We start from the raw sequence: 23,812 nt of genomic DNA, 5'->3' as shown, positions 1-23,812 counted from the left end.
CATACAGAGTTTCAGGATATTTTATTTATGGAGAATCCAGCAAGTTCAAAACTATAAAGTACTCAGAGTGTTGTTGAGCTCTTGAAACCTCACCTTCTCATGGATGAGATAAAGAAACACCATTGCTGAAATTATATTTACTCTTCATTGAAATCACAGTTTAAAAGACTTCTGCCTCCAAACATGACTTTGTCTCCCTTTGTTCTGTGTGCACCAGGTGAAGGGTCAACACTACACCTCCTTCTCCAGCTGCGTTCGCTCTGAGGCCAGGAGACAAGTTCACCAGCTCTGGAGGAGGTACAAGGAGAAGTCGTAGAAGTGGACGCAGACAGACTGCAGAAGAAAACCTGAAGGAAGAAGATTTTTTTTAAACCAAGATGACTGAGGTCTGACTTTCAAAGTCAGTAGCCTGAGTTAGCAAACAAGGACACATCTCCAAATCAAAAATAACTCTACAAGCATGACTGCACACAGTGAATGGTGCTCTGTATGCTGATGATAAGCAACATGACATGTTTCCTGTTTTCCCTCTTCTCCTTATTCCAAGTATGATTTACAGAGCTTACTGACAAAGTAGAAATATAATTCAGCTTCATTGTACAAGCATGGCGCCTCCCCAACAGTTAGTGAAACTGCAACTGATGATTATTTTTATTTTAGATAATGAATCTGACCAGCAGAAAATGTTAAGTCATTTATTATATAGGTATGACTAAGCAGGTTGTAGATTTTGATAGTTCTCCCAACTGAAAGGAATCCTTACGTTATGATCGTGTATGTATGTGACCAGTTATAGTCAAAGCTATACTCTTTTCTTTTAATTTGTTAAACTGCTGCACTACAATCTAACAACCAAGAGAGCACAACAATGATTTGATTATAAAATCAGTGTCATACTGATGTTATCCATATGAAATTAATATAAAATAATATTTATACAAATTGCTTAACAATAAATTTGCTGTATACATCATATTTTTTATGTTTTGTCTAAATCTCATTGTAATCATCTCAGTCTTTTTAACTTTTTTATTTAGTGTAATCTGATGCAGCCAGTATAGTTTTTCTTTGATTTTCAATGACAGTAACTAAACACTGCTGCTACACATAGGAAGTATATGATATACTTATAATACTACAGAACTTGGGATGTCTTTGACCTGAATGTGACAGCAGGCTACAAAACATGGAAGACGAGGAAAAGAAATATTTTTTTACTAATTTCAATATTTTCACCAGCCTCTAACCTTATTGTCTTGACTTGATTTGTGTTTCAGAGTCCTTGGTGCTTGTATGATATACAGATGTGATGAAATAAAGGAAAAACCAGAAGAAATAGTGGAGAAACAGGATGACAATGCATCCATCCATAGGGCACGAGGTGTCATGAATAGAAATGATGCTAATCATAAGCTTTGACCTTGAGAGTCATCACATCTCAAACCAAGTAAACACCTATGGAAGATTTTGGACCGATGTGTTAAACAGCGTCTCTGTGACTATCATCATGACACCAAATGAGGAACTATCTGTTAAAAGAACTGTGTCCATCTAGTAGCATCAATGCCAAGGTGTAATGAAGTTGTTATGGCAACCCACACCTTACTAAATAACTTACTTAGGTTTTTCCTTTAATTTGTCTTTTTCATCTGCAAACTGTCACATAACAAACCAGACTCTCCCAGCAATTATGTCATCAGTGTGTATTTAAAAGAAAAACAGCAAAACAAGTGCAATAACTCTGTTATAAATACGATGTGTGATTCAAATCACCAAACCTGTAATGTTGTTATATATTAATAACTTCCTGATCATCAATTTCCAATGTCTTGACCAAAGATAAAAAAGAAATATATTATATTCTGAGTTGTAATGTGTAAATAAAGTTGGTGTCAAGTTATTGGACAAAATGTAAATGGTTCTCTTTTTGTTTGTGTTATTTGTCCCATTGTGCATGAATAAATTATTTTGGGAACACGCGAGAGAGCCGTACTATTCACTGCGCATGCGCAACGACATATAACGTAACCACTTAACTAGCAGAGGTGTGTGGTGGAGACGCTACACCTGAGTTAATGCGTAGGGAGGAAGTAAACTGCCAGAAAGGCAAAACTTGTGCAGCAGTTCCACATCTACTTTGTGGTTGAGTTGGTTGTGTTGGAAGTTATGTCGTTTCAGAGAAAGTTATTTATCACAGGAATAAGAGGAGCATCATTAGCACTAAATGCTAACCTCTGCTAATTACATAGCAGCCTGGTTCTTGACGTTTAAGTCGTTATAGTTTTGTTGTTTTCTGTGTATGTTCGCGTGGTGTTTATGGAACTGAATGGACTAAGACATTAGCATGAATTCCCCTGACCTCGACTGTTGACCTGTGCAACTATTAGCTGGAGAAATGCTGCCATCTTGTGTCGAAGTAGACGAACCAGACCCCGACGAACCACTGGGGAAACCTTGTGTTAAAATACACGTTGGGCTGTTTTCGATGTCATGTAGCGATATTAATAATATAATAATGACAATAATAATAATAACTTTATTTGTATGGCACTTATCTAAACAAGGCTTCAAGTGCTTCACAAAAGTCCATAGCAAAATGAATGGACAGAAATACAAGGTATTCAATTCAGTTCAATTTATATTAGACCATTTCCTCTGTGTCTATGTTGGAAACTAGACGTGTTGATATCACTTATACAGACATGTTCATTTTCAGTGTATCTGAGAGTTGTCGAACTGAGCGGAGCTATCGCTGAAGTGGTGAGCGGAACATTCCTCCTTCGTGTGCTTTCTGCACGGAACTTTTCAAGCGACGGACCGCTCAATGTCTAACGCTTTAAAACCAAACAAGTGTTACTATTAACATTTAAAGCGCGGCTCTTTTCCTCCTGTTTCGATGTCTCCAGACAATCCGATCACTGCTCGAGTTGTTGTCTATTACAGCCCTGTAAACAATCAACAAAATCACAAAATACAATATGACTCAATCCGCAATGCATTGTGGGTATTCAGGCAATGTACGCTAACATTAAATCATTTGTTTTAACCGCACTTCAGGTTTAAACTGTTATAACGTGGTTCTGTGAAGGTTGTGCTTTGTTTAGGGACCTCTAAGTTGTTTTTTGGGTCTTATACGATAAGAAGAACCTCTGAGTTAAAGTGGTGGTGCTGTAGATGGCCTGCTGCTCTCACCCGTTAACAAACTAAGACTATACTTTCAGGGATCATTTCTATAGTTCTTGACTTGAGAAATGTGTTTCTAAATTGTTTGGTCTCGCTAACCACGATGATGAGTTGTTATATTCTCTCCTGAGCGTGAAGCGGACATTGGATAATGATTCAGTTCATATGTCCTCTGTCATTGATGAACGTTCTTTGTCTCCTTGTGGGACATAGAGGGTGAGAATATGATCAGAGTGGTTCTCTATATCAGTGTCAATGAAAAATCATTTAGTAGAACTTTAAATATTTGCCCAGGTAATGAAAGTGCATTCTGGTGAAGTTTTAAAAAGTTATAAATAGAAGGATTACATCCAGATAAAGTTTATTGTAATTGTCAATCATAGTTGCATATTTCTACTATAGGTCACACTTTGAGTAAGATGTTATTTCATCTGTTATGTGAAGGTTGTGTGTCATTACCTGTCTATGGTTAACATTGGAGTGAATTTATTATGGAGAGGGTCAAATAGTTGTGTCGGGTCAAATTCTAATTTAACTACATTCCAGGATCCATCACATTCAGTTAATTTAAATGTCAAATCTGCCATGTGTACAGGACAAAGACAGGATTGAAATGCTGTTTCCCTCTGATCCCTGGTGTAAACATGTAAGTACTCAACATATAAGTAACACACTCAACATATTCCCTGCTCAAGTGACATATCAGTACACAACATTGTGCACAATCAAAACAAATCTTGAGGTAGATAGGATATGAACTGCAGTGTAAACCAGAATAGTGCAGAAATAGATGGAGCTGTGCAAATACTTTATCAGGTGGCCTATCCAGGATTTTTTTTTTTCACTTTCTATAACGTTGGGAGATATTTTCATTGATTTCTCAGAGAAAAATGAATGATCTTTATGGGGAAAAAACAGTTATGTGTATTACTATTACAGCCCTGTAAACAATCAACAAAATCACAAAATACAATATGACTCAATCTGCACATGCATTGTGGGTAATCAGCCACTGTACGCTAACATTAAATCATTGGTTTTAACTAGTGATGTGTCCTTCCGTGTCGAGGCTTCGAAGCGTGTGTCGAGTAATCCAGGAAGATTTTTGTGAAGCGCGTATCGAGGCTTGTGTTGATGACGTACGTGGTGACGTTCAAAGCCTCGCGGGCCTGCCGTACCACGTGACTGAGTCGGGAAATGGTTAGCGGGTTTTGCGTGCGAATCGAAATATAAGGGGCAGCGAAACGCAATGGACCCCCCCTCACATTTTGTAGACTTGGGACTTTATTGCGCGTTTGTTTGCAAAAAAAAGAAACTGCCTGAAACCCAGCACTGTGGAAACGTTTTTATTTTTAAATAAAAATGAATAAAATGTCCCTATTTTACGTGTTACATGTTACAAGTAACACAAGAACATTCACATCACAACCCTCTGCCCAATTTGTTTCCACTTTCGACGCCGCCATTGTATCATAAAGACAGACACCATATTAATAAGTTCATAATTTATGTTAACATCATTCATTCATTTATTCAATTCAAAGTTTCACATACCAACGCCATGGTGTCATTATAATCACTCTGCCTGTTTTACATTTATTGTCCACTTGATGGCACAGTAGAGCAAATGAAGCACCATGAAGCTTCGGCCCATGACTGAACCAATTGGATGGAAAGCGTCAATGCTGCGTGAAGCTTCATCTCGCCATCACTAGTTTTAACCGCACTTCAGGTTTAAACTGTTATAACGTGGTTCTGTAAATGGTTGTGCTCTGTTAAGGGACCTCTAGTATTTGTTTCGGTCGTATATGATAAGAGGAAACCGTGAGTCAAAGTGGTTGTGCTGTAGATGGGGTCCTGTTCTCACCCTCAGTTAAACTAAGACTATACTTTCAGGGATCATTTCTATAGTTCTTGACTTGAGAAATGTGTTTCTAAATTGTTTGGTCTCGCTAACCACGATGATGAGTTGTTATATTCTCTCCTGAGCGTGAAGTGGACATTGGATAATGATTCAGTTCATATGTCCTCTGTCATTGATGAACGTTCTTTGTCTCCTTGTGGGACATAGAGGGTGAGAATATGATCAGAGTGGTTCTCTAAATCAATGTCTATGATAAATTGATACTTGTGTTTTAAATAATTCAATATGGTAAAAGTTCAGAAATGTAACTTGAACTGTGCGTTGGCAGTCTTCATAAAACAAATCTTTATGTCATCTCAGCTGTTAAACATTAATTATTGCAGCACTTATTTTTGGAAACAGGCAGGATTGACACTGAATTATAAAAACATGCGTCCTAATGTAAGACTAAATCGTTTATGTAGCGATCTAAAGAATAACGTGAAGTCTAATGAAAATTACAAAATAAATCAGATGAAAAGAATGAGGAAAAGGCCTAAACATACGTTAATGTTCACTGGAAGTAAAACATAGCCTGTGTTACTTCTTACAGTCAGTGAGAGTAATTAGCCTTTTAGTCTTGCCTCTATTTTCAACTCTGACTAAATGTTGTCGTCACATGACAACATGTCAGTTTAACTTTTTTTCTTCTTCATGTAATAACTTTCAACAGACAAGCTTTCTCGTTATTTCAGTGCTGCTCTTCTCTTCTGTGTGTGGGCCGTCCGGTGAGAGCCATGCTGTCAGAGTCAGGCTGTGATTGGTTGTTCTGTGCTGCTCTGTGTCCTGTTATTTACATAAAGCCGCATGGCTTGGGGAGCACATGGAGCCTACCTCTGAACCCTGACTGAGAGAGGCTGTCCTGTGAGTCTCATCCTGTTCTCACCCTCAGTTAAACTAAGACTATACTTTCAGGGATCATTTCTATAGTTTTTGACTTGAGAAATGTGTTTCTAAATTGTTTGGTCTCGCTAACTACGATGAAGAGTTGTTATATTCTCTCCTGAGCGTGAAGCGGACATTGGATAATGATTCAGTTCATATGTCCTCTGTCATTGATGACCGTTCTTTGTCTCCTTGTGGGACTTAGAGGGTGAGAATATGATCAGAGTGGTTCTCTAAATCAATGTAAAAGATAAATCATCTAGTAGAATTAGAATTATGTTGCCCAGGTAATTAAAGTACATTCTGGTAAGGTTTTAAAAGATAAATAGAAGGATTACATCCTTATAAAGTTTATTGTAATTGTCAATCATAGTTGCCTATTTCTACTATAGGTCACACTTTGAGTAAGATATTATTTCATCTGTTATGTGAAGGTTGTGTGTCATTACCTGGCTATAGTTAACATTGGAGTGAATTTATTATGGAGAGAGTCATATAGTTGTGTAGGGTCAAATTCTAATTTACTTACATAACAGGAACCATCACATTCCTTGGGACAGTTAATTTAAATGTCAAATCTGCCATGTGTGCAGGACAAAGACAGGATTGAAATGCTGTTTCCCTCTGTTCCCTGGTGTAAACATGTAAGTACTCAATATATAAGTAACACACTCAACATATTCCCTGCTCAAGTGACATATCAGTACACAACATTGTGCACAATCAAAACAAAGCTTGAGGTAGATATGATATGAACTGCAGTGTAAACCAGAACAGTGCAGGAATAGATGGAGCTGTGCAAATACTTTATCAGGTGGCCTATCCAGGATTTCTTTTTTTTCACTTTCTATAACGTTGGGAGATATTTTCATTGATTTCTCAGAGAAAAATTAATTATCTTGATGGGGAAAAAACAGTTATGTGTATTACTATTACAGCCCTGTAAACAATCAACAAAATCACAAAATACATTATGACTCAATCCGCAATGCATTGTGGGTATTCAGCCACTGTACACTAACATTAAATCGTTGGTTTTAACCGCACTTCAGGTTTAAACTGTTATAACGTGGTTCTGTAAATGGTTGTGCTCTGTTAAGGGACCTCTAGTATTTGTTTCGGTCGTATATGATAAGAGGAAACCGTGAGTCAAAGTGGTTGTGCTGTAGATGGGGTCCTGTTCTCACCCTCAGTTAAACTAAGACTATACTTTCAGGGATCATTTCTATAGTTCTTGACTTGAGAAATGTGTTTCTAAATTGTTTGGTCTCGCTAACCACGATGATGAGTTGTTATATTCTCTCCTGGAGTGAAGCGGACATTGGATAATGATTCAGTTCATATGTCCTCTGTCATTGATGAACGTTCTTTGTCTCCTTGTGGGACTTAGAGGGTGAGAATATGATCAGAGTGGTTCTCTTATCAATGTCTATGATAAATTGATACTTGCATTTTAAATAATTCAATATGGTAAAAGTTCAGAAATGTAACTTGAACTGTGCGTTGGCAGTCTTCATAAAAACAAATCTTTATGTCATCTCAGCTGTTAAACATTAATTATTGCAGCACTTATTTTTGAAACAGGCAGGATTGACACTGAATTATAAAAATGATCCTACTAATTAAGACTAAATCTGTATTTAGCGATCTAAAGAATAACGTGAAGTCTAATGAAAATTACAAAATAAATCAGATGAAAAGAATGAGGAAAAGGCCTAAACATACGTTAATGTTCACTGGAAGTAAAACATAGCCTGTGTTACTTCTTACAGTCAGTGAGAGTAATTAGCCTTTTAGTCTTGCCTCTATTTTCAACTCTGACTAAATGTTGTCGTCACATGACAACATGTCAGTTTAACTTTTTTTCTTCTTCATGTAATAACTTTCAACAGACAAGCTTTCTCTTTATTTCAGTGCTGCTCTTCTCTCCTGTGTGTGGGCCGTCCGGTGAGAGCCATGCTGTCAGAGTCAGGCTGTGATTGGTTGTTCTGTGCTGCTCTGTGTCCTGTTATTTACATAAAGCCGCATGGCTTGGGGAGCACATGGAGCCTACCTCTGAACCCTGACTGAGAGAGGCTGTCCTGTGAGTCTCATCCTGTTCTCACCCTCAGTTAAACTAAGACTATACTTTCAGGGATCATTTCTATAGTTTTTGACTTGAGAAATGTGTTTCTAAATTGTTTGGTCTCGCTAACTACGATGATGAGTTGTTATATTCTCTCCTGAGCGTGAAGCGGACATTGGATAATGATTCAGTTCATATGTCCTCTGTCATTGATGACCGTTCTTTGTCTCCTTGTGGGACTTAGAGGGTGAGAATATGATCAGAGTGGTTCTCTAAATCAATGTAAAATATAAATCATCTAGTAGAATTAGAATTATGTTGCCCAGGTAATTAAAGTACATTCTGGTAAGGTTTTAAAAAGTTATAAATAGAAGGATTACATCCTTATAAAGTTTATTGTAATTGTCAATCATAGTTGCCTATTTCTACTATAGGTCACACTTTGAGTAAGATATTATTTCATCTGTTATGTGAAGGTTGTGTGTCATTACCTGGCTATAGTTAACATTGGAGTGAATTTATTATGGAGAGAGTCATATAGTTGTGTAGGGTCAAATTCTAATTTACTTACATAACAGGAACCATCACATTCCTTGGGACAGTTAATTTAAATGTCAAATCTGCCATGTGTGCAGGACAAAGACAGGATTGAAATGCTGTTTCCCTCTGTTCCCTGGTGTAAACATGTAAGTACTCAATATATAAGTAACACACTCAACATATTCCCTGCTCAAGTGACATATCAGTACACAACATTGTGCACAATCAAAACAAAGCTTGAGGTAGATATGATATGAACTGCAGTGTAAACCAGAACAGTGCAGGAATAGATGGAGCTGTGCAAATACTTTATCAGGTGGCCTATCCAGGATTTCTTTTTTTTCACTTTCTATAACGTTGGGAGATATTTTCATTGATTTCTCAGAGAAAAATTAATGATCTTGATGGGGAAAAACAGTTATGTGTATTACTATTACAGCCCTGTAAACAATCACAAAATCACAAAATACATTATGACTCAATCCGCAATGCATTGTGGGTATTCAGCCACTGTACACTAACATTAAATCGTTGGTTTTAACCGCACTTCAGGTTTAAACTGTTATAACGTGGTTCTGTAAATGGTTGTGCTCTGTTAAGGGACCTCTAGTATTTGTTTCGGTCGTATATGATAAGAGGAAACCGTGAGTCAAAGTGGTTGTGCTGTAGATGGGGTCCTGTTCTCACCCTCAGTTAAACTAAGACTATACTTTCAGGGATCATTTCTATAGTTCTTGACTTGAGAAATGTGTTTCTAAATTGTTTGGTCTCGCTAACCACGATGATGAGTTGTTATATTCTCTCCTGAGCGTGAAGCGGACATTGGATAATGATTCAGTTCATATGTCCTCTGTCATTGATGAACGTTCTTTGTCTCCTTGTGGGACTTAGAGGGTGAGAATATGATCAGAGTGGTTCTCTTATCAATGTCTATGATAAATTGATACTTGCATTTTAAATAATTCAATATGGTAAAAGTTCAGTTATGTAACTTGAACTGTGCGATTGCAGTCTTCACAAAAACAAATTCTATGTCATCTCAGCTGTTAAACATTAATTATTGCAGCACATATTTTTGGAAACAGGCAGGATTGACACTGAATTATAAAAACATGCGTCCTAATGTAAGACTAAATCGTTTATTTAGCGATCTAAAGAATAACGTGAAGTCTAATGAAAATTACAAAATAAATCAGATGAAAAGAATGAGGAAAAGGCCTAAACATACGTTAATGTTCACTGGAAGTAAAACATAGCCTGTGTTACTTCTTACAGTCAGTGAGAGTAATTAGCCTTTAGTCTTGCCTCTATTTTCAACTCTGACTAAATGTTGTCGTCACATGACAACATGTCAGTTTAACGTTTTTTCTTCTTCATGTAATAACTTTCAACAGACAAGCTTTCTCTTTATTTCAGTGCTGCTCTTCTCTCCTGTGTGTGGGCCGTCCGGTGAGAGCCATGCTGTCAGAGTCAGGCTGTGATTGGTTGTTCTGTGCTGCTCTGTGTCCTGTTATTTACATAAAGCCGCATGGCTTGGGGAGCACATGGAGCCTACCTCTGAACCCTGACTGAGAGAGGCTGTCCTGTGAGTCTCATCCTGTTCTCACCCTCAGTTAAACTAAGACTATACTTTCAGGGATCATTTCTATAGTTTTTGACTTGAGAAATGTGTTTCTAAATTGTTTGGTCTCGCTAACTACGATGAAGAGTTGTTATATTCTCTCCTGAGCGTGAAGCGGACGTTGGATAATGATTCAGTTCATATGTCCTGTGTCTTTGATGACCGTTCTTTGTCTCCTTGTGGGACTTAGAGGGTGAGAATATGATCAGAGTGGTTCTCTAAATAAATGTAAAAATAAATCGTCTAGTAGAGTTATAATCAATTTGCCCAGGTAATGAAAGTGCATTCTGGTAAAGTTTTAAAAAGTTATAAATAGAAGGATTACATCCTTATGAAGTTTATTGTAATTGTCTGTCATAGTTGCCTATTTCTACTATAGGTCACACTTTGAGTAAGATGTTATTTCATCTGTTATGTGAAGGTTGTGTGTCATTACCTGGCTATGGTTAACATTGGAGTGAATTTATTATGGAGAGAGTCATATAGTTGTGTCGGGTCAAATTCTAATTTAACTACATTCCAGGATCCATCACATTCCTTGGGACAGTTAACTTAAATGTCAAATCTGCCATGTGTGCAGGACAAAGACAGGATTGAAATGCTGTTTCCCTCTGATCCCTGGTGTAAAATGTAAGTACTCAACATATAAGTAACACACTCAACATATTCCCTGCTCAAGTGACATATCAGTACACAACATTGTGCACAATCAAAACAAATCTTGAGGTAGATAGGATATGAACTGCAGTGTAAACCAGAATAGTGCAGGAATAGATGGAGCTGTGCAAATACTTTATCAGGTGGCCTATCCAGGATTTTTTTTTTTCACTTTCTATAACGTTGGGAGATATTTTCATTGATTTCTCAGGGAATAATTAATGATCTTGATGCGGAAAAAACAGTTATGTGTATTACTATTACAGCCCTGTAAACAATCAACAAAATCACAAAAACATTATGTGCAATGCATTGTGGGTATTCAGCCACTGTACGCTAACATTAAATCATTGGTTTTAACCGCACTTCAGGTTTAAACTGTTATAACGTGGTTCTGTAAATGGTTGTGCTCTGTTAAGGGACCTCTAGTATTTGTTTCGGTCGTATATGATAAGAGGAAACCGTGAGTCAAAGTGGTTGTGCTGTAGATGGGGTCCTGTTCTCACCCTCAGTTAAACTAAGACTATACTTTCAGGGATCATTTCTATAGTTCTTGACTTGAGAAATGTGTTTCTAAATTGTTTGGTCTCGCTAACCACGATGATGAGTTGTTATATTCTCTCCTGAGCGTGAAGCGGACATTGGATAATGATTCAGTTCATATGTCCTCTGTCATTGATGAACGTTCTTTGTCTCCTTGTGGGACTTAGAGGGTGAGAATATGATCAGAGTGGTTCTCTAAATCAATGTCCATGATAAATTGATACTTGCATTTTAAATAATTCAATATGGTAAAAGTTCAGAAATGTAACTTGAACTGTGCGTTGGCAGTCTTCATAAAAACAAATCTTTATGTCATCTCAGCTGTTAAACATTAATTATTGCAGCACTTATTTTTGGAAACAGGCAGGATTGACACTGAATTATAAAAACATGCGTCCTAATGTAAGACTAAATCGTTTATGTAGCGATCTAAAGAATAACGTGAAGTCTAATGAAAATTACAAAATAAATCAGATGAAAAGAATGAGGAAAAGGCCTAAACATACGTTAATGTTCACTGGAAGTAAAACATAGCCTGTGTTACTTCTTACAGTCAGTGAGAGTAATTAGCCTTTTAGTCTTGCCTCTATTTTCAACTCTGACTAAATGTTGTCGTCACATGACAACATGTCAGTTTAACTTTTTTTCTTCTTCATGTAATAACTTTCAACAGACAAGCTTTCTCTTTATTTCAGTGCTGCTCTTCTCTCCTGTGTGTGGGCCGTCCGGTGAGAGCCGTGCTGTCAGAGTCAGGCTGTGATTGGTTGTTCTGTGCTGCTCTGTGTCCTGTTATTTACATAAAGCTGCGCATGGCTTGGGAGCACATGGAGCCTACCTCTGAACCCTGACTGAGAGAGGCTGTCCTGTGAGTCTCATCCTGTTCTCACCCTCAGTTAAACTAAGACTATACTTTCAGGGATCATTTCTATAGTTTTTGACTTGAGAAATGTGTTTCTAAATTGTTTGGTCTCGCTAACTACGATGAAGAGTTGTTATATTCTCTCCTGAGCGTGAAACGGACATTGGATAATGATTCAGTTCATATGTCCTCTGTCTTTGATGACCGTTCTTTGTCTCCTTGTGGGACTTAGAGGGTGAGAATATGATCAGAGTGGTTCTCTAAATCAATGTAAAAGATAAATCATCTCGTAGAACTTTATTGTTGTCCCATCTAATGCAAGGGTGTTCTGGTAGTTATAAACATTTTATAACTAAAACCATTAAATCCTATTGACATTTATTATAATTTTTCTTGTGGGACATAGAGGATGAGAATATGATCAGAGTGGTAGTGTATTGTTGTTGTATATAATCTAAAAACTCTATTTAACTCTTTAATATATGTAACATATTCATCAGCGTTCATGCAAATGCTATAGTTATAGATATGCTCACACAAAAGTCAAATTGTGGCATGTATTTTGACCTTGTGTATATTTTATATTTGTTGAGATTTGGGATTGACATGCATCTTGGGCAGTTTAATCACATGTGGACAGCTGTGAATTGAGTTGAGAATTTTCCCAAGATGCATCACAGTCACATTTGAGATCCAATCCCTCAGACCACATGTGGCTTCATTCTGTTAGCTCCAAATTTAGATGTGCCACTGAGAGGCTACAGTTTCACAATGAATCAGATATTTCTTTACACATTTCAGTGTTTCACATTTGTGGCCGGTTGATATTGTAGCCAGCGCAATATCAATACTAAGCACAATATATTTATTTTCGATTTTCTTTACTTTACTATTCTTATCCCATTGTGAAGCTAAATGCAGTGCATTGATTTGCTCAGCCCCCTCTGGCTCCTCTCATATGACACGGGGTGTGAAAGGTGTTAGAACACTGAGGGTCACACTATTCTTTCACATGCAAATCCTCCTCTTCCAAAGCAGCTGCTTTATGAAACTTTTCGATTTATCAAATTTAATGTATCACTATATGTTACAGAAGTACAGTCAAAGGAAAATAATGATTGACTTCTCTACCTCTGATCCCTGAGTGAGAATGATTGTCCTGTGAATCTCATGCTGTTTTTCCTCCTGATAGCTGATACCAGACATGATGTCCAGTAGATCGCTGGAGTTGGGTCTGGGCTGGAAGGTTTTCTGCTCAGACATGTTCACAACAGCAACAAATCTTCTGGAAGATACAGGTGAGGAGTGGAGCAGCATGCAAAAACAGGGCATAATGTATTCATTCTACTTGAGAGATTACATGTTTTTGTCCAGTTTTTTTTTGTGTAATCCTTTTTACAACATGCAAACAACCTCCTTGAAGGAGGTAATAAAAAAGGAACCTCGATATAAGAAACGTACTATACTTAATACGGGTATTTATGTACTTTGCTCAGAAAGCTGTAGCCAAATCTATAAAGGATTGATAATTTGACTCCCCTACTACTTAAAGCTGTTTTCAGACATGTTCTGTAGAGGATCTAAGGAGAAGTGGGTCCGGACTTCCTCTGCAGTTTGCCTTTCACACATGCACAACACACCGGGATATTTTCTGCTCAGATGCACTCACAACAGCAACAAATCCTCTGCAGGATACAGGTGAGGGGTTGTGCAGCAGGCAGACGCAGGACGTAACATTGTAATTTTTCTGCAGAGATCACATCTTTTTGTTTACAGCACATCATCACCGGCGTTGGCTTTTATTACAACTAACTCTCTTGACATCTTGTTTTCTACGTGTGTGGCCCCGCTTTTTCATCCTTAGAGATTTGCTATCTTTTTGTTAGTTTTTTTGCATCATGTTAGGATCAACCTCTAGAGCAGTGGTCACCAACATTTTAGAGCCACAGATCTCTTTTTAATTCTAAACATAACGTTTGCAATTTCTGTTAAAGACTGAATGTAAGAGCATAAATATACACAAAGAAAGGCAGTTGTGCAACTTTATCTATTCAATGCACAATATTCACATTTATATAAATTCATATTTACAGCATCTGTTGCACAATATTTAGATTCTCAGTTCAACAATATGTTCTGCAGAGTAGCTGCTACTGCAGCACAATGTTTTTACACAGGCTTTGCCTTGAATATGGCCATAAATATGACTATATCCTTGTATAAAAGAAGTCCTGTGTACTCAAATAAATACCAGTACTATACAGTACGAGGCCTTGCATCTTCCGCTCCTGCAAAAACTCACAAAAACCTTCCTGGATTACTCGACACATCACTAGTTATCACACGACAGGAAGATACACGTCTTCATACCGTAGTGTCCTGACATTTAGTTCAGCACATAATCCGACTTGTATTGAATGAAATGCATTAGATAAACCAGCAGCCCTGTAGTAAAAGTTAGGAAGATTATGTCCAAGGAAACCTGATGTTTCCTTACACATTAATGAATGATCCCAGTCTCCTATACACAGTGAGGCAGTTAGTGATTGTTGGTATCGGGATTGGTAAAGCACGATCCATGAGCCCGACTATAATGTTGAAAACATAGGTTGAAAACAGGAAGCCAGTTGTGACGTAAACTCGCTGCGATACGTCACACGTAAATAAGTTGATCACGCTTTTACTCGCAAGCTTGTTGTCTTCCTGTAGCTTTAATCATCTGTCGCCTGAAGACAGTACGCCATCTACGTTCCAGCCCGCGGAGATAAAACTGATTTGACGGGGATATGCCATCTGACTTTGTACCGTAACTACAGAGGAAAGCTCGTGTGGACAACAAACCAGGGTGTTTATCCAGCGAGCTAACTGTGCGTTAGCATCGCCAAACTCCACATCGTGCGCTCTCCATGCTCACTCTCTCTTCCCTCTCGTCTCCGGGTGCTGTCGTCGGCCTGTAGCTTCTCTCGCCGGGTCCAGTGCTCGGTTGTTCGCCAGGAGAGGATGAACTGGCTCTTCCCCTTGTCCAAAGGCTCCGGACCTCTCCCTCCTCTCAACAGCCTACAGCAACAAAGACAGCGGCAGGTCGAGTCGCTCAAAGCCGCTCACCCAAGGTAACGTGCGCAGCCACCGGCGGCTACATGAACCAGACCCCGGGGCTGCTAGTTAGCTTGTACGTTATTCTCTGCAAACGTGGAATATGGCCACCATAGTGTTTCCCGATCACTCAAATGATGTCAGTTAGTTGAATCGGTTTACATTCCCATCATCTGTTTACCTAGCTTAGCTAGTCACCTGGCTCTCAGCTAAATCAGAATAAACACGCTAGGCTAGGCTAACACACATCTGACAGACATTTAATAATCTGTACATGTGTTTACTGCCACATTGGTCACTTGTTTTTTTTGCGTAAACATTCAACCCTCTCCGTGTGGGTGTTTGAGTTGACTGGCTTGTGACAGCTAACCTCTCTAGCTAACTATCCTGACATGGTTAGTCGGGGAGCTAACAAGCTAATCAAGTCATGTAGGGACTGTGACGTTGCGTATTTTTAGAGCCGGTGACACAAGTTGTGGCTTCACCCTGTCTTTTGATCATTCCATTGTTCGTCAAGCCAACTTGTTACGCATGTACTTGGGCGCTAGCTAACTAGATGTGGGGATTAAAGTATTAGCCTTTGTTTACCAAGTAGCTTCTGTCCTCACAGTGACTTGTTTTCTTTATCTACTCACATGTATTGAAAGTTTCAGTAGATATATTAATGGAATTGTCAGAATGTGCCGTCACACTTTGTTAAATTGTCCCAGGTTATGGTATAGGCGTTAAAGATTTCCTTTGATGAATCTCTCTTCAAACTAGCAGAATTCCCAAACATATGTGGAAAACACAAAACAAGTTATTGTAATCGTTGCCAGTCATGACCACATATTCAAGATTACATATCCTGACATTGTTGTGTTTCTCTTTCTCAACAGCCTTGCAGAGATCCAAAAGGATGTGGAGTACAGAATACCATTCACAGTCAACAACTCCACCATTACTGTCAACATGTGAGTCAATTTTTACACAGTCACAGTGTGAGAGCATCAAAAGCAGATGGTGGGTCTGCTTCACTGCCAATCTGTAACCTCAGTATTACACTGTATTCGATACCTATACACTGAAAATTCCACGATTCTCGATGCCCAATTCCATACCATGGCAAAAAACAAAACAATGAATCCCATTTTCAAAAATATTTGAACATACAGCGTGCACGTGTGTGTCTCTGTCACTCTGTAAATATATGTCTCATAAACTCCTGAACGAACCAAACTAACACAAAGTAAACCCTAAGCACTGCACAGGTCCCAAGAACCTCTGACCAGTGACCCTGTATTGTCTGGTACCTACACTACAGTAAAAAAGGAGTACTGTGACGTTTTTAGAATTTTGGCATCAATAACCTCCTAATTACTGCTTATTGATAGTAAGTAAGGAAGTTGTTGTACATGAATTACAATCTTAATATGCTTTGCTCAGTATGGGCCTTATAAGGTGGTAGTACCACAAGAAGAGTCCTGCTCCCTTCATAACACTTAATAAATATGTTCTATTCACATGTAACAAAACACAAAGCTGCAAGTGTTAATAGTGTCCAAATAACTCTAAATGAAGTCTTTCTTATTCAGAACATGTTCCCCAGTCTAAAGTGAGGTTTTGCTCATAACTAATTCCCGAGTAGTTTGACACTTATGAACCCACACAGGTTCCCTATTCTAAAGTTGCCTCTTCTTCACACTTAGTAAATCCATTATAGCACACAACTGCTGCAAATAATAGATGCTATTGTTAAGCGATGGGTTACAGCTTGAAAAAAAATTGAGGTCTACTGAGATGCACAGGTTCTAGAAGAACAAAGTCAGCACAAGTAGAATGGTAAATGGTGAAGTCTTTTAGTCTAGATGACACACATTCATACAGTGCATCTGTTAGAAGCACTTTTTAAAAAAGTTTCTTCAAGGCTAAGAACAAATGTACTGCCTAAACTTCCAGTATACATTTCAGCTGACAGAGCTTTTGGGTGTGTAAAGGAGCACACAGATTTTCAACCATTTCTCTATATATTTGTTACAAAACCTCATGTTCTGAATAAGAGACTTAATTTAGAGTTATTTGGACACTATTAACACTTGCAGTTTTGTTACATGTGAATAGAACATATTTATTAAGTGTTATGAAGGTACAATGACTCTACTTGTGGTACTTCCTAAGCAACTAGTGAATGGTTAATATATGTTCCCTAATGTAAAGTGTTACCCATATTTTATATCTAGTTATATATATATATATATATATACTTTTAGACAATTTTTAGTCAATTCTTCAAGATTATGTGGCACAATTATACATTTTTCTCTTCTTTCTTTCAGTCTGCTACCTCCTCAGTTCCCTCAGGAGAAGCCAGTGGTCAGTGTCTATCCCCCTGTTGGACATCATTTAGTTGACAGCAATAATGGCACCTTGATCAATAGTCCGCTCATCACAAATGTAAGTAGTTTTCCAAATTTTGGATTTTGATTGATTTGGTTAAGCTGGTGGTTTTCACCAGTGGTTTCTTCAGGCGTTTGCGGGAATGTTGAAGAGAAGGAGATCATTGGGGGTATATTTAGTCAGGTCTTTGATACAGGTTTTCTTGGTGGGGGAGATATGCATGACAATATGTATAAAAACACAACCCAGGGTGTTGTTTTTCATAGTACTGTCAGACATAAGCAAGAAGAAGAGTGAAACCAATATGGTCACTGATGATGACGTCCTGAACTAAAACAAGACTTATTGTGAATTGATTTTAACTTGCAACTTCATTTGGTTTAGGTGCGGCACAGAAATGCTTAGTTGCTTTATCTAAACCCTATAGGTCACTGTTGGCCCTTTTGTTGGCTGGGTAGATGATCATGGTGTATGGTAATGTATACACTAATACAGATTTTGTCAGTAGTAGTATTATGATTTTTAAACAGCGGGGAAGGTGGACTGACATATTTTTGAATGTTGTACTTCAGCTTCACAACTATTCTTGCTCTGCCTTTACACCATTGTTACTTAAATTCACAAATGTTAAAGATTAAGAGAAACTGTTAATTAAACTCTATGCAGGGACATTATCTCTTTTGCAGTATAATCAGGGGGTAAAAGGAAAGATAGTTACATAATAATAAATAATTAAATTACATCTGACTAAAACTGAAACGACTAAGTCAAAGTGAGACAAACAGAAGACCTTTGCAAGATTCAGTCCATTGTGAAGTAAAAACAAAAACTTGCTTTTGTTTTCAGCACACAAATGTTCTGACTGTTAAACCAAGAAAAAGTGTTCATGATATAATGCTTATTAGAAATGTACAGTATAGTTTGGTTTTGATCTCCTGTGTTAATGGTTCCAACATCCCAACCTTTGTCTCTCATTTCTGAACCAAAGCCAATTTTTTTATTTCAGTTTCTTCACTAAAATGTTGATGTAGTTTTTGTACACAAATTAATAAACATCATATTTCAAATACCTGATCACAATAGTGATATTGCCTTTTTGTAAACACAGTCAGAAAATATGCTAGCCTTTGTTAAAAACAGAATTGATGGGAGAAATCCAATTACTGGACAACTGTAAACTTGGGTTTTACAGTTAATCAAGTTAATGTCCTGATTGTTTCTTTGCTTCTTTCTTCTCCCTCAAAAAAACATCACTTATTTCAAGTTTTTGTTAGTTCATACTTGAGCTTTTTCTGTAATGTTATGCTCACCCTCCTCTTGTTAATTTGTTTGGTTGTTCCTTGCTGTAGTTTGGGATGCACTCAGATCTGGGTAAGGTCATTCAGAGTCTGTTGGACGAGTTCTGGAAAAGTCCTCCTGCCTTGATGTCCACTGGTGCTGCTGGCTTTCCATAGTGAGTTTAATCTCAATATTTTAACTTAATAACAGAAAACACATGTTTTCCGCAACCTGGGTCTTTTTATTTAACTAATAATTAAAATCAGGTTTTAACAAATAAAGTCCCAGCTTATAAAAATGAATATTTATCGCTCTAATGTTCTCAAAAAATATATTTGATCACCTGTCTTATGCTTTTGTACATTAATCTTTTTAATCTTTCTCTTTTTCTCCTCCATGAATCAGCAATTTGTACAAGCCATCAATTCATCCTTACCCCACTCAGGCTTTCCACTATGGTCATAGGCACGTGGGTCCCAGTCAGACGCCATCTCCTGGCGCAGCTCCCATGCCTCACCCAGGGGTCGAGGGTTCTCACGGGCTGCCTCGTGCTCCAGCTCCATACGGACTGATTTCTGATCTGCCACTGCCCGTACCTACAGGAGACTTCCAGGTACACTGATGATGTTCACACGTTTGATTACAACATCTATCCTACACACAGACACACAGGGACCATCATGTGAGCTTTAAGTTGTAAATTCAAGAGAGGCCATATAAATCAGAGTAGAAAAAAATATGATTTTAACTCTAAAGAACAAGATCCAGAATTAGCTCACTAGCAGGTAATTCATCTCTTCATCAGGATGTGTTGCTCAGGCTGTTTGTCTCATGTCTTGTTATGATGCTCTTTTATCAGTCGGTGGCGGTAAAAGCTATGAATTGGCACAGGAACAGTGTTGGTGATTACGGTTCCGTTCTGGCTCACAGAGCAAATTACTGCTGAGCGGACATGACCCACTACACTACGTTCACTCACCAACAATGACACCCTGATAACAAGAGATATTTAAAACCACCTATGGCTTAGCTCGTTCAAGGGAAGATGCAGCTTTTCAGTTTATATTTTCCTGCAATTAATCAGTCAAGTTCAGACAAATCAAGTTATTTCATAGAAGCAGGTTCAAGTATATGATGTGCTCACGAGCCCTCTTTTCTTTCTCAGGCTGGACTGAACGGACATATGTACAAGATGCCGGAAATTCCAGAGTCTTTCTCTGAACTCAGTGACATGAAGTAAAGTTTTCTAAAATATTGTCATTTTTAAAATGTCTGTGATATTTTAATATTGTGACACAGTTTATAATGTGTGATTCTTTTGTACTGATTATTGATGTCTATTGTTCTCTTGTTCATCTCAGTCTGACTACGCTGTCAGACCTGTCTGAAAATGAAGACTTGCTCCTGGAGTTCTTTGTGAGTTTGCCACAGCTCAAGCAGATCACAGGCGACAAAGAAGAGCTGGTCACCAGCATAGTGGGCATGGCTAGTGAGTTCATCCCCCTGCCTTATAGGCCTGTCATGAAAGTAAAGTTGCGCTCCACTCAACTCAACATTTCTTTTGTCATTTACAGAGAAAAACCTTCAGATGGAGCCACATTTGGAAGGGAAACGGCAAGAAATGCTTTACAAGGTTTTGTTCTTATATCAGCTCCTTTTTAAATGCACACAAATACACAACAAACCCACTCAGGCAATTATCTGGGAGTTAACATTGGGGTGGTTTGTCTGTTGTGTTCACAGTATGAACAGCTAACTCAGAGGAAGTCGGACTTTGAGACGAAGACGCAGAGACAGCATGAACTCAGTGATGTAAGAGGCTTCACTCATCACACTATGATTGACAACAGGTTTTTAGACATGACTTTATTGCATGGAAGCTTCTGATAGCCTGTTGATTGACCTGCTTTCAATTTGATGTTTCATTACATTTTTTATTTATGAGGACAACACCCATTTATCAACATTCTTGTAAAGCTGTCAGTGTTGGCAAGCTGACTAATTTCCAACTGTAGTCCTTGGGTCAGATGTTTTTGTGAGCCATCTGGCTTTGACTTTTAATTTTGGGGAGTCAGAACTAAGCAAATATGGTTTGTTACTTGAATTGTAGAAACCCAAATGAATGTAGTTATCTGGTACGAGAAATCTAAGACAGCATTGTTGTTACTTTGTCAAATTGAGGAAACCAGAGGAGAAAGTATTTAAGACTTTGAAGAGACCATTCCAAATATGCTTAAACATCTCTTTAAACTGAATCTGAATCCTATTGCTTTGTTTCTTACCTAAGTGTCTGTAATCCCCTGCTAGAGTTGCAGTCTTAGTACTTTACAGGCTCGGTTAAAAGTTGCGGCCCACCAGGCTGAGGAGGAGTCAGAGGAGACGGCTGAAAACTTCCTGGAGGGACGTTCAGAAATAGACGAATTCCTGGCCAGCTTCATGGAGAAGAGAACGGTGAGAGACCCTAACTGCAGTTTTTGTGTGGAGATAGTTGCGTTAAATTGTCCGTCTGAATGTTAGCAGAAGGGAAGTTCACAACACTAGTGGAAGAAATGTGTTTTGATTGGCTCTTGTTTTTCAACAGCTTTGCCACAGCAGAAGGGCCAAAGAGGAGAAGTTGCAACAGTCCATCAACACACATGGACAGTTTCCTACCAGCCACTAGAGCACAAGGTACAACAAACACATGAGCAAACACTCATGCACACAATCTACAAAATCAGCTGATAGACAGAACATAGGGAAACTGGTGGCTCTCAGCTGACTGTTGCACAACAAGCAGAACTCGTGGTATTAACTTATAACTCAACTTACCACCATTTGTCTTTGTCATCTGTTCTTTCCACTTCTTACCTTCCTCAGGTTTGGTGATTTCTCAGCCTACTGCTGCCAACTAAAAGGATAAAGACACTAGGGAGGAGGAAGCACACTGAGTCAACAACGGGCACTTTGAAGATATAGAAAGATGGTGATGACAATGGTGGGCTAAAAATAAAGAAGCTGCCTGTTGAGTTCGTTATGGTAATGTTTGACCGTGTGAGAGCAAAGATGGAAGAGCTCTGAAGTCACCACAGGGAGGCCAAGACTGGAAGAGTGGTGGACACATGCCTAGCTGTTCCACCACATTACTAAGGATTGATCACATTGTGGATAATTTGTTATGACACATTCTGTCTCTGTTTGTCCAGTTTGACAAAGAGTTTAGTTTCTGTCCAGGATTCGTGTCACGTTTGGTGCACCGGATCAGAGTGGTTGATGATATGAACACTTTTGACAGGAAGTAAACATTTCTTAGGACAGTATTCCCAGTCTTACATCTTTTCATGCAATGACTAAGTACATGTCATTTATAGATGAACTGTGATAACACTGATGTCGGGTTTTTCAGTCTCTGAGATCTTGTCAGGTCCTTGTTTTTTTTTTTCTTCATTTGCATTTTAATCTCCTGTTTACACTGGGTAGGTTGTTCCAGCCATTTTCATAAATCGCATCACTGATGTCATTGTCAAACTTGACAAAACAAATTTGGGATTCACCAATGAAAAAAACAAGCAAGGACGGGGTAGTGTTTTTAACTTGGGCTGTGAAAATTTAAACTGCAGTTTCCCCTCGAGCAATTTCTTGAAAACATCTTTAACATCAGTGTGTTTGCACAAACAAGAATAATTTGATTTGACCTGTGTTAATTAATCTATTGAACGTTTTTAGAAATTAGTTTCAAGGTCAACGTAAACAAAATAACAGAACAATCATATGTATTCTTCAGTTAATGTCAAGGCTTGTGGTTTATATATATATATATAGTATGTGTTGAAACAACACATTGATCAGTTTTACTATATATAAAGTTGATTTGAAATCAGCTTAAGGGGGGAGTCAGAGTACTGTAAAACATATAAACGGTTTAATAACACATTATCTAAATTCCACATGTTTTACAATCATCAAATTATTTTTGTATTTGTATAACACACTGATGGTTTTTCACTGATTAGCATCATTATAACCCACCCTTTTGTTATTATCACGCCCTTTGAGCTTGAAGTGTTTGAAGAGCCTCAGAAGATTTGGGACAATGTTGCGGAATATTAGGTGAAATGCTGCAGTGAAAGTTGACATTGGATACTGTATTTAAATAATGTTAATAATAGGCTATATTGTAATCAAAGACTCAGACACCTTGTATTATATGTTCCTATTTAATTTGTTAAAGTAATAAAGAATTTAGAATAAATCTGGGTTGTTTTACTTATTAACAAATCTCAGAGAATTATTAATACTTTGACCCTATACCACAAATACCTCTAACATTGTAATATCTTTACAGTAATTTTGTGGAAAATTATGGTTCTATAAGCATTTGTATTGATTGCACATTTATTGATTCATACAAAGATCCTACATTATGGGCTGATTTGTAAGTAGGTATCTCTGCTAATAACTGCAGTGTGTCTTATGGTAACCTATAGAGGTGCGTTGTTTTTGGCTAAAGGTTTTAAAAACCTTACATAATCTTCATGATTTTGATTTCACATTTAAAACCAATCACTCCAGTTGTTATTACAGTTGTTGTGCTTTCTTCTGACAAAGGAGCAGGTTCACACCTTCATAACAAGTCAAACCTCAGGTGCATTCCAGTTAAAGGTTTTTAAATTATTTTTCCTGCTTAAACACGTGACGCAACCAGGTGAGTCGAGAACTGAGAGTACTTATATACATGATAGGTGACAAAGAGCTGCCTCCATAGGATCAGATACTAATTGTATATCCTTTCTCTGATATAGCAGCCACATGTTATAACTTCCCATGATT

The 23,812-nt window shown here is 37.9% G+C and overlaps 2 protein-coding genes and 9 non-coding genes across 18 annotated transcripts in view; all 11 read left to right on the top strand.

Annotated features, from left to right (window-relative positions):
* micu3a (mitochondrial calcium uptake family, member 3a) overlaps window positions 1–1,979 on the top strand; it is a 29,459-nt gene extending 27,480 nt beyond the window's left edge. For all 8 annotated transcript variants that reach the window (XM_035184046.2, XM_035183992.2, XM_035184002.2 and 5 more), the window contains one exon: window positions 215–1,979. In XM_035184046.2, coding sequence (XP_035039937.1) covers window positions 215–221 — 7 coding nt within the window. In that variant the 3' untranslated portion in view covers window positions 222–1,979. The remainder of the gene's footprint in view (window positions 1–214) is intronic.
* A 1,226-nt stretch (window positions 1,980–3,205) lies between these two features.
* On the top strand, window positions 3,206–3,421 carry LOC118101450. The gene has a single exon (XR_004694547.1). It is a non-coding gene; the product is annotated as a small nucleolar RNA U3 (small nucleolar RNA).
* Window positions 3,422–5,063: 1,642 nt separating this feature from the next.
* On the top strand, window positions 5,064–5,279 carry LOC118101500. Its single transcript, XR_004694561.2, has one exon. It is a non-coding gene; the product is annotated as a small nucleolar RNA U3 (small nucleolar RNA).
* A 706-nt stretch (window positions 5,280–5,985) lies between these two features.
* On the top strand, window positions 5,986–6,201 carry LOC118101503. The gene has a single exon (XR_004694564.2). It is a non-coding gene; the product is annotated as a small nucleolar RNA U3 (small nucleolar RNA).
* A 970-nt stretch (window positions 6,202–7,171) lies between these two features.
* LOC124851226 lies at window positions 7,172–7,386 on the top strand. Its single transcript, XR_007032315.1, has one exon. It is a non-coding gene; the product is annotated as a small nucleolar RNA U3 (small nucleolar RNA).
* A 703-nt stretch (window positions 7,387–8,089) lies between these two features.
* On the top strand, window positions 8,090–8,305 carry LOC124851230. Its single transcript, XR_007032323.1, has one exon. It is a non-coding gene; the product is annotated as a small nucleolar RNA U3 (small nucleolar RNA).
* A 971-nt stretch (window positions 8,306–9,276) lies between these two features.
* LOC118101496 lies at window positions 9,277–9,492 on the top strand. The gene has a single exon (XR_004694560.1). It is a non-coding gene; the product is annotated as a small nucleolar RNA U3 (small nucleolar RNA).
* Window positions 9,493–10,196: 704 nt separating this feature from the next.
* LOC118101459 lies at window positions 10,197–10,412 on the top strand. The gene has a single exon (XR_004694550.1). It is a non-coding gene; the product is annotated as a small nucleolar RNA U3 (small nucleolar RNA).
* A 961-nt stretch (window positions 10,413–11,373) lies between these two features.
* LOC118101491 lies at window positions 11,374–11,589 on the top strand. Its single transcript, XR_004694559.1, has one exon. It is a non-coding gene; the product is annotated as a small nucleolar RNA U3 (small nucleolar RNA).
* Window positions 11,590–12,297: 708 nt separating this feature from the next.
* Window positions 12,298–12,513, top strand: LOC118101454. Its single transcript, XR_004694549.2, has one exon. It is a non-coding gene; the product is annotated as a small nucleolar RNA U3 (small nucleolar RNA).
* A 2,387-nt stretch (window positions 12,514–14,900) lies between these two features.
* Window positions 14,901–23,234, top strand: vps37a (VPS37A subunit of ESCRT-I). The gene is made up of 12 exons (XM_035180925.2): window positions 14,901–15,366; window positions 16,228–16,302; window positions 17,665–17,782; window positions 19,075–19,178; window positions 19,409–19,616; window positions 20,169–20,239; window positions 20,365–20,492; window positions 20,578–20,636; window positions 20,747–20,815; window positions 21,311–21,454; window positions 21,585–21,673; window positions 21,863–23,234. The coding sequence occupies exons 1-11, from the start codon at window positions 15,257–15,259 to the stop codon at window positions 21,663–21,665; spliced, it is 1,167 nt and encodes a 388-aa protein (XP_035036816.1). The 5' UTR covers window positions 14,901–15,256; the 3' UTR covers window positions 21,666–21,673; window positions 21,863–23,234.
* Window positions 23,235–23,812: the final 578 nt, after the last annotated feature.

The sequence above is a fragment of the Hippoglossus stenolepis genome, chromosome 2 (genome assembly GCF_022539355.2).
Source record: "Hippoglossus stenolepis isolate QCI-W04-F060 chromosome 2, HSTE1.2, whole genome shotgun sequence".
Taxonomy (NCBI): domain Eukaryota; kingdom Metazoa; phylum Chordata; class Actinopteri; order Pleuronectiformes; family Pleuronectidae; genus Hippoglossus; species Hippoglossus stenolepis.
The sequence above is the reverse complement of the archived record's forward strand: the minus strand, read 5'-3'. Positions and strand labels throughout refer to the sequence as shown.

What these genes read in the sequence shown, in the direction of transcription:
- vps37a (XM_035180925.2), top strand. Translation starts at nt 15,257, where the DNA reads ATGAACTGGCTCTTCCCCTTGTCCAAAGGCTCCGGACCTCTCCCTCCT. An exon ending in GGCAAGAAATGCTTTACAAG is followed by an intron (nt 20,637 to 20,746) that starts GTTTTGTTCTTA and finishes TTGTGTTCACAG; the next exon opens with TATGAACAGCTAACTCAGAG. An exon ending in GACAGCATGAACTCAGTGAT is followed by an intron (nt 20,816 to 21,310) that starts GTAAGAGGCTTC and finishes ATCCCCTGCTAG; the next exon opens with AGTTGCAGTCTTAGTACTTT.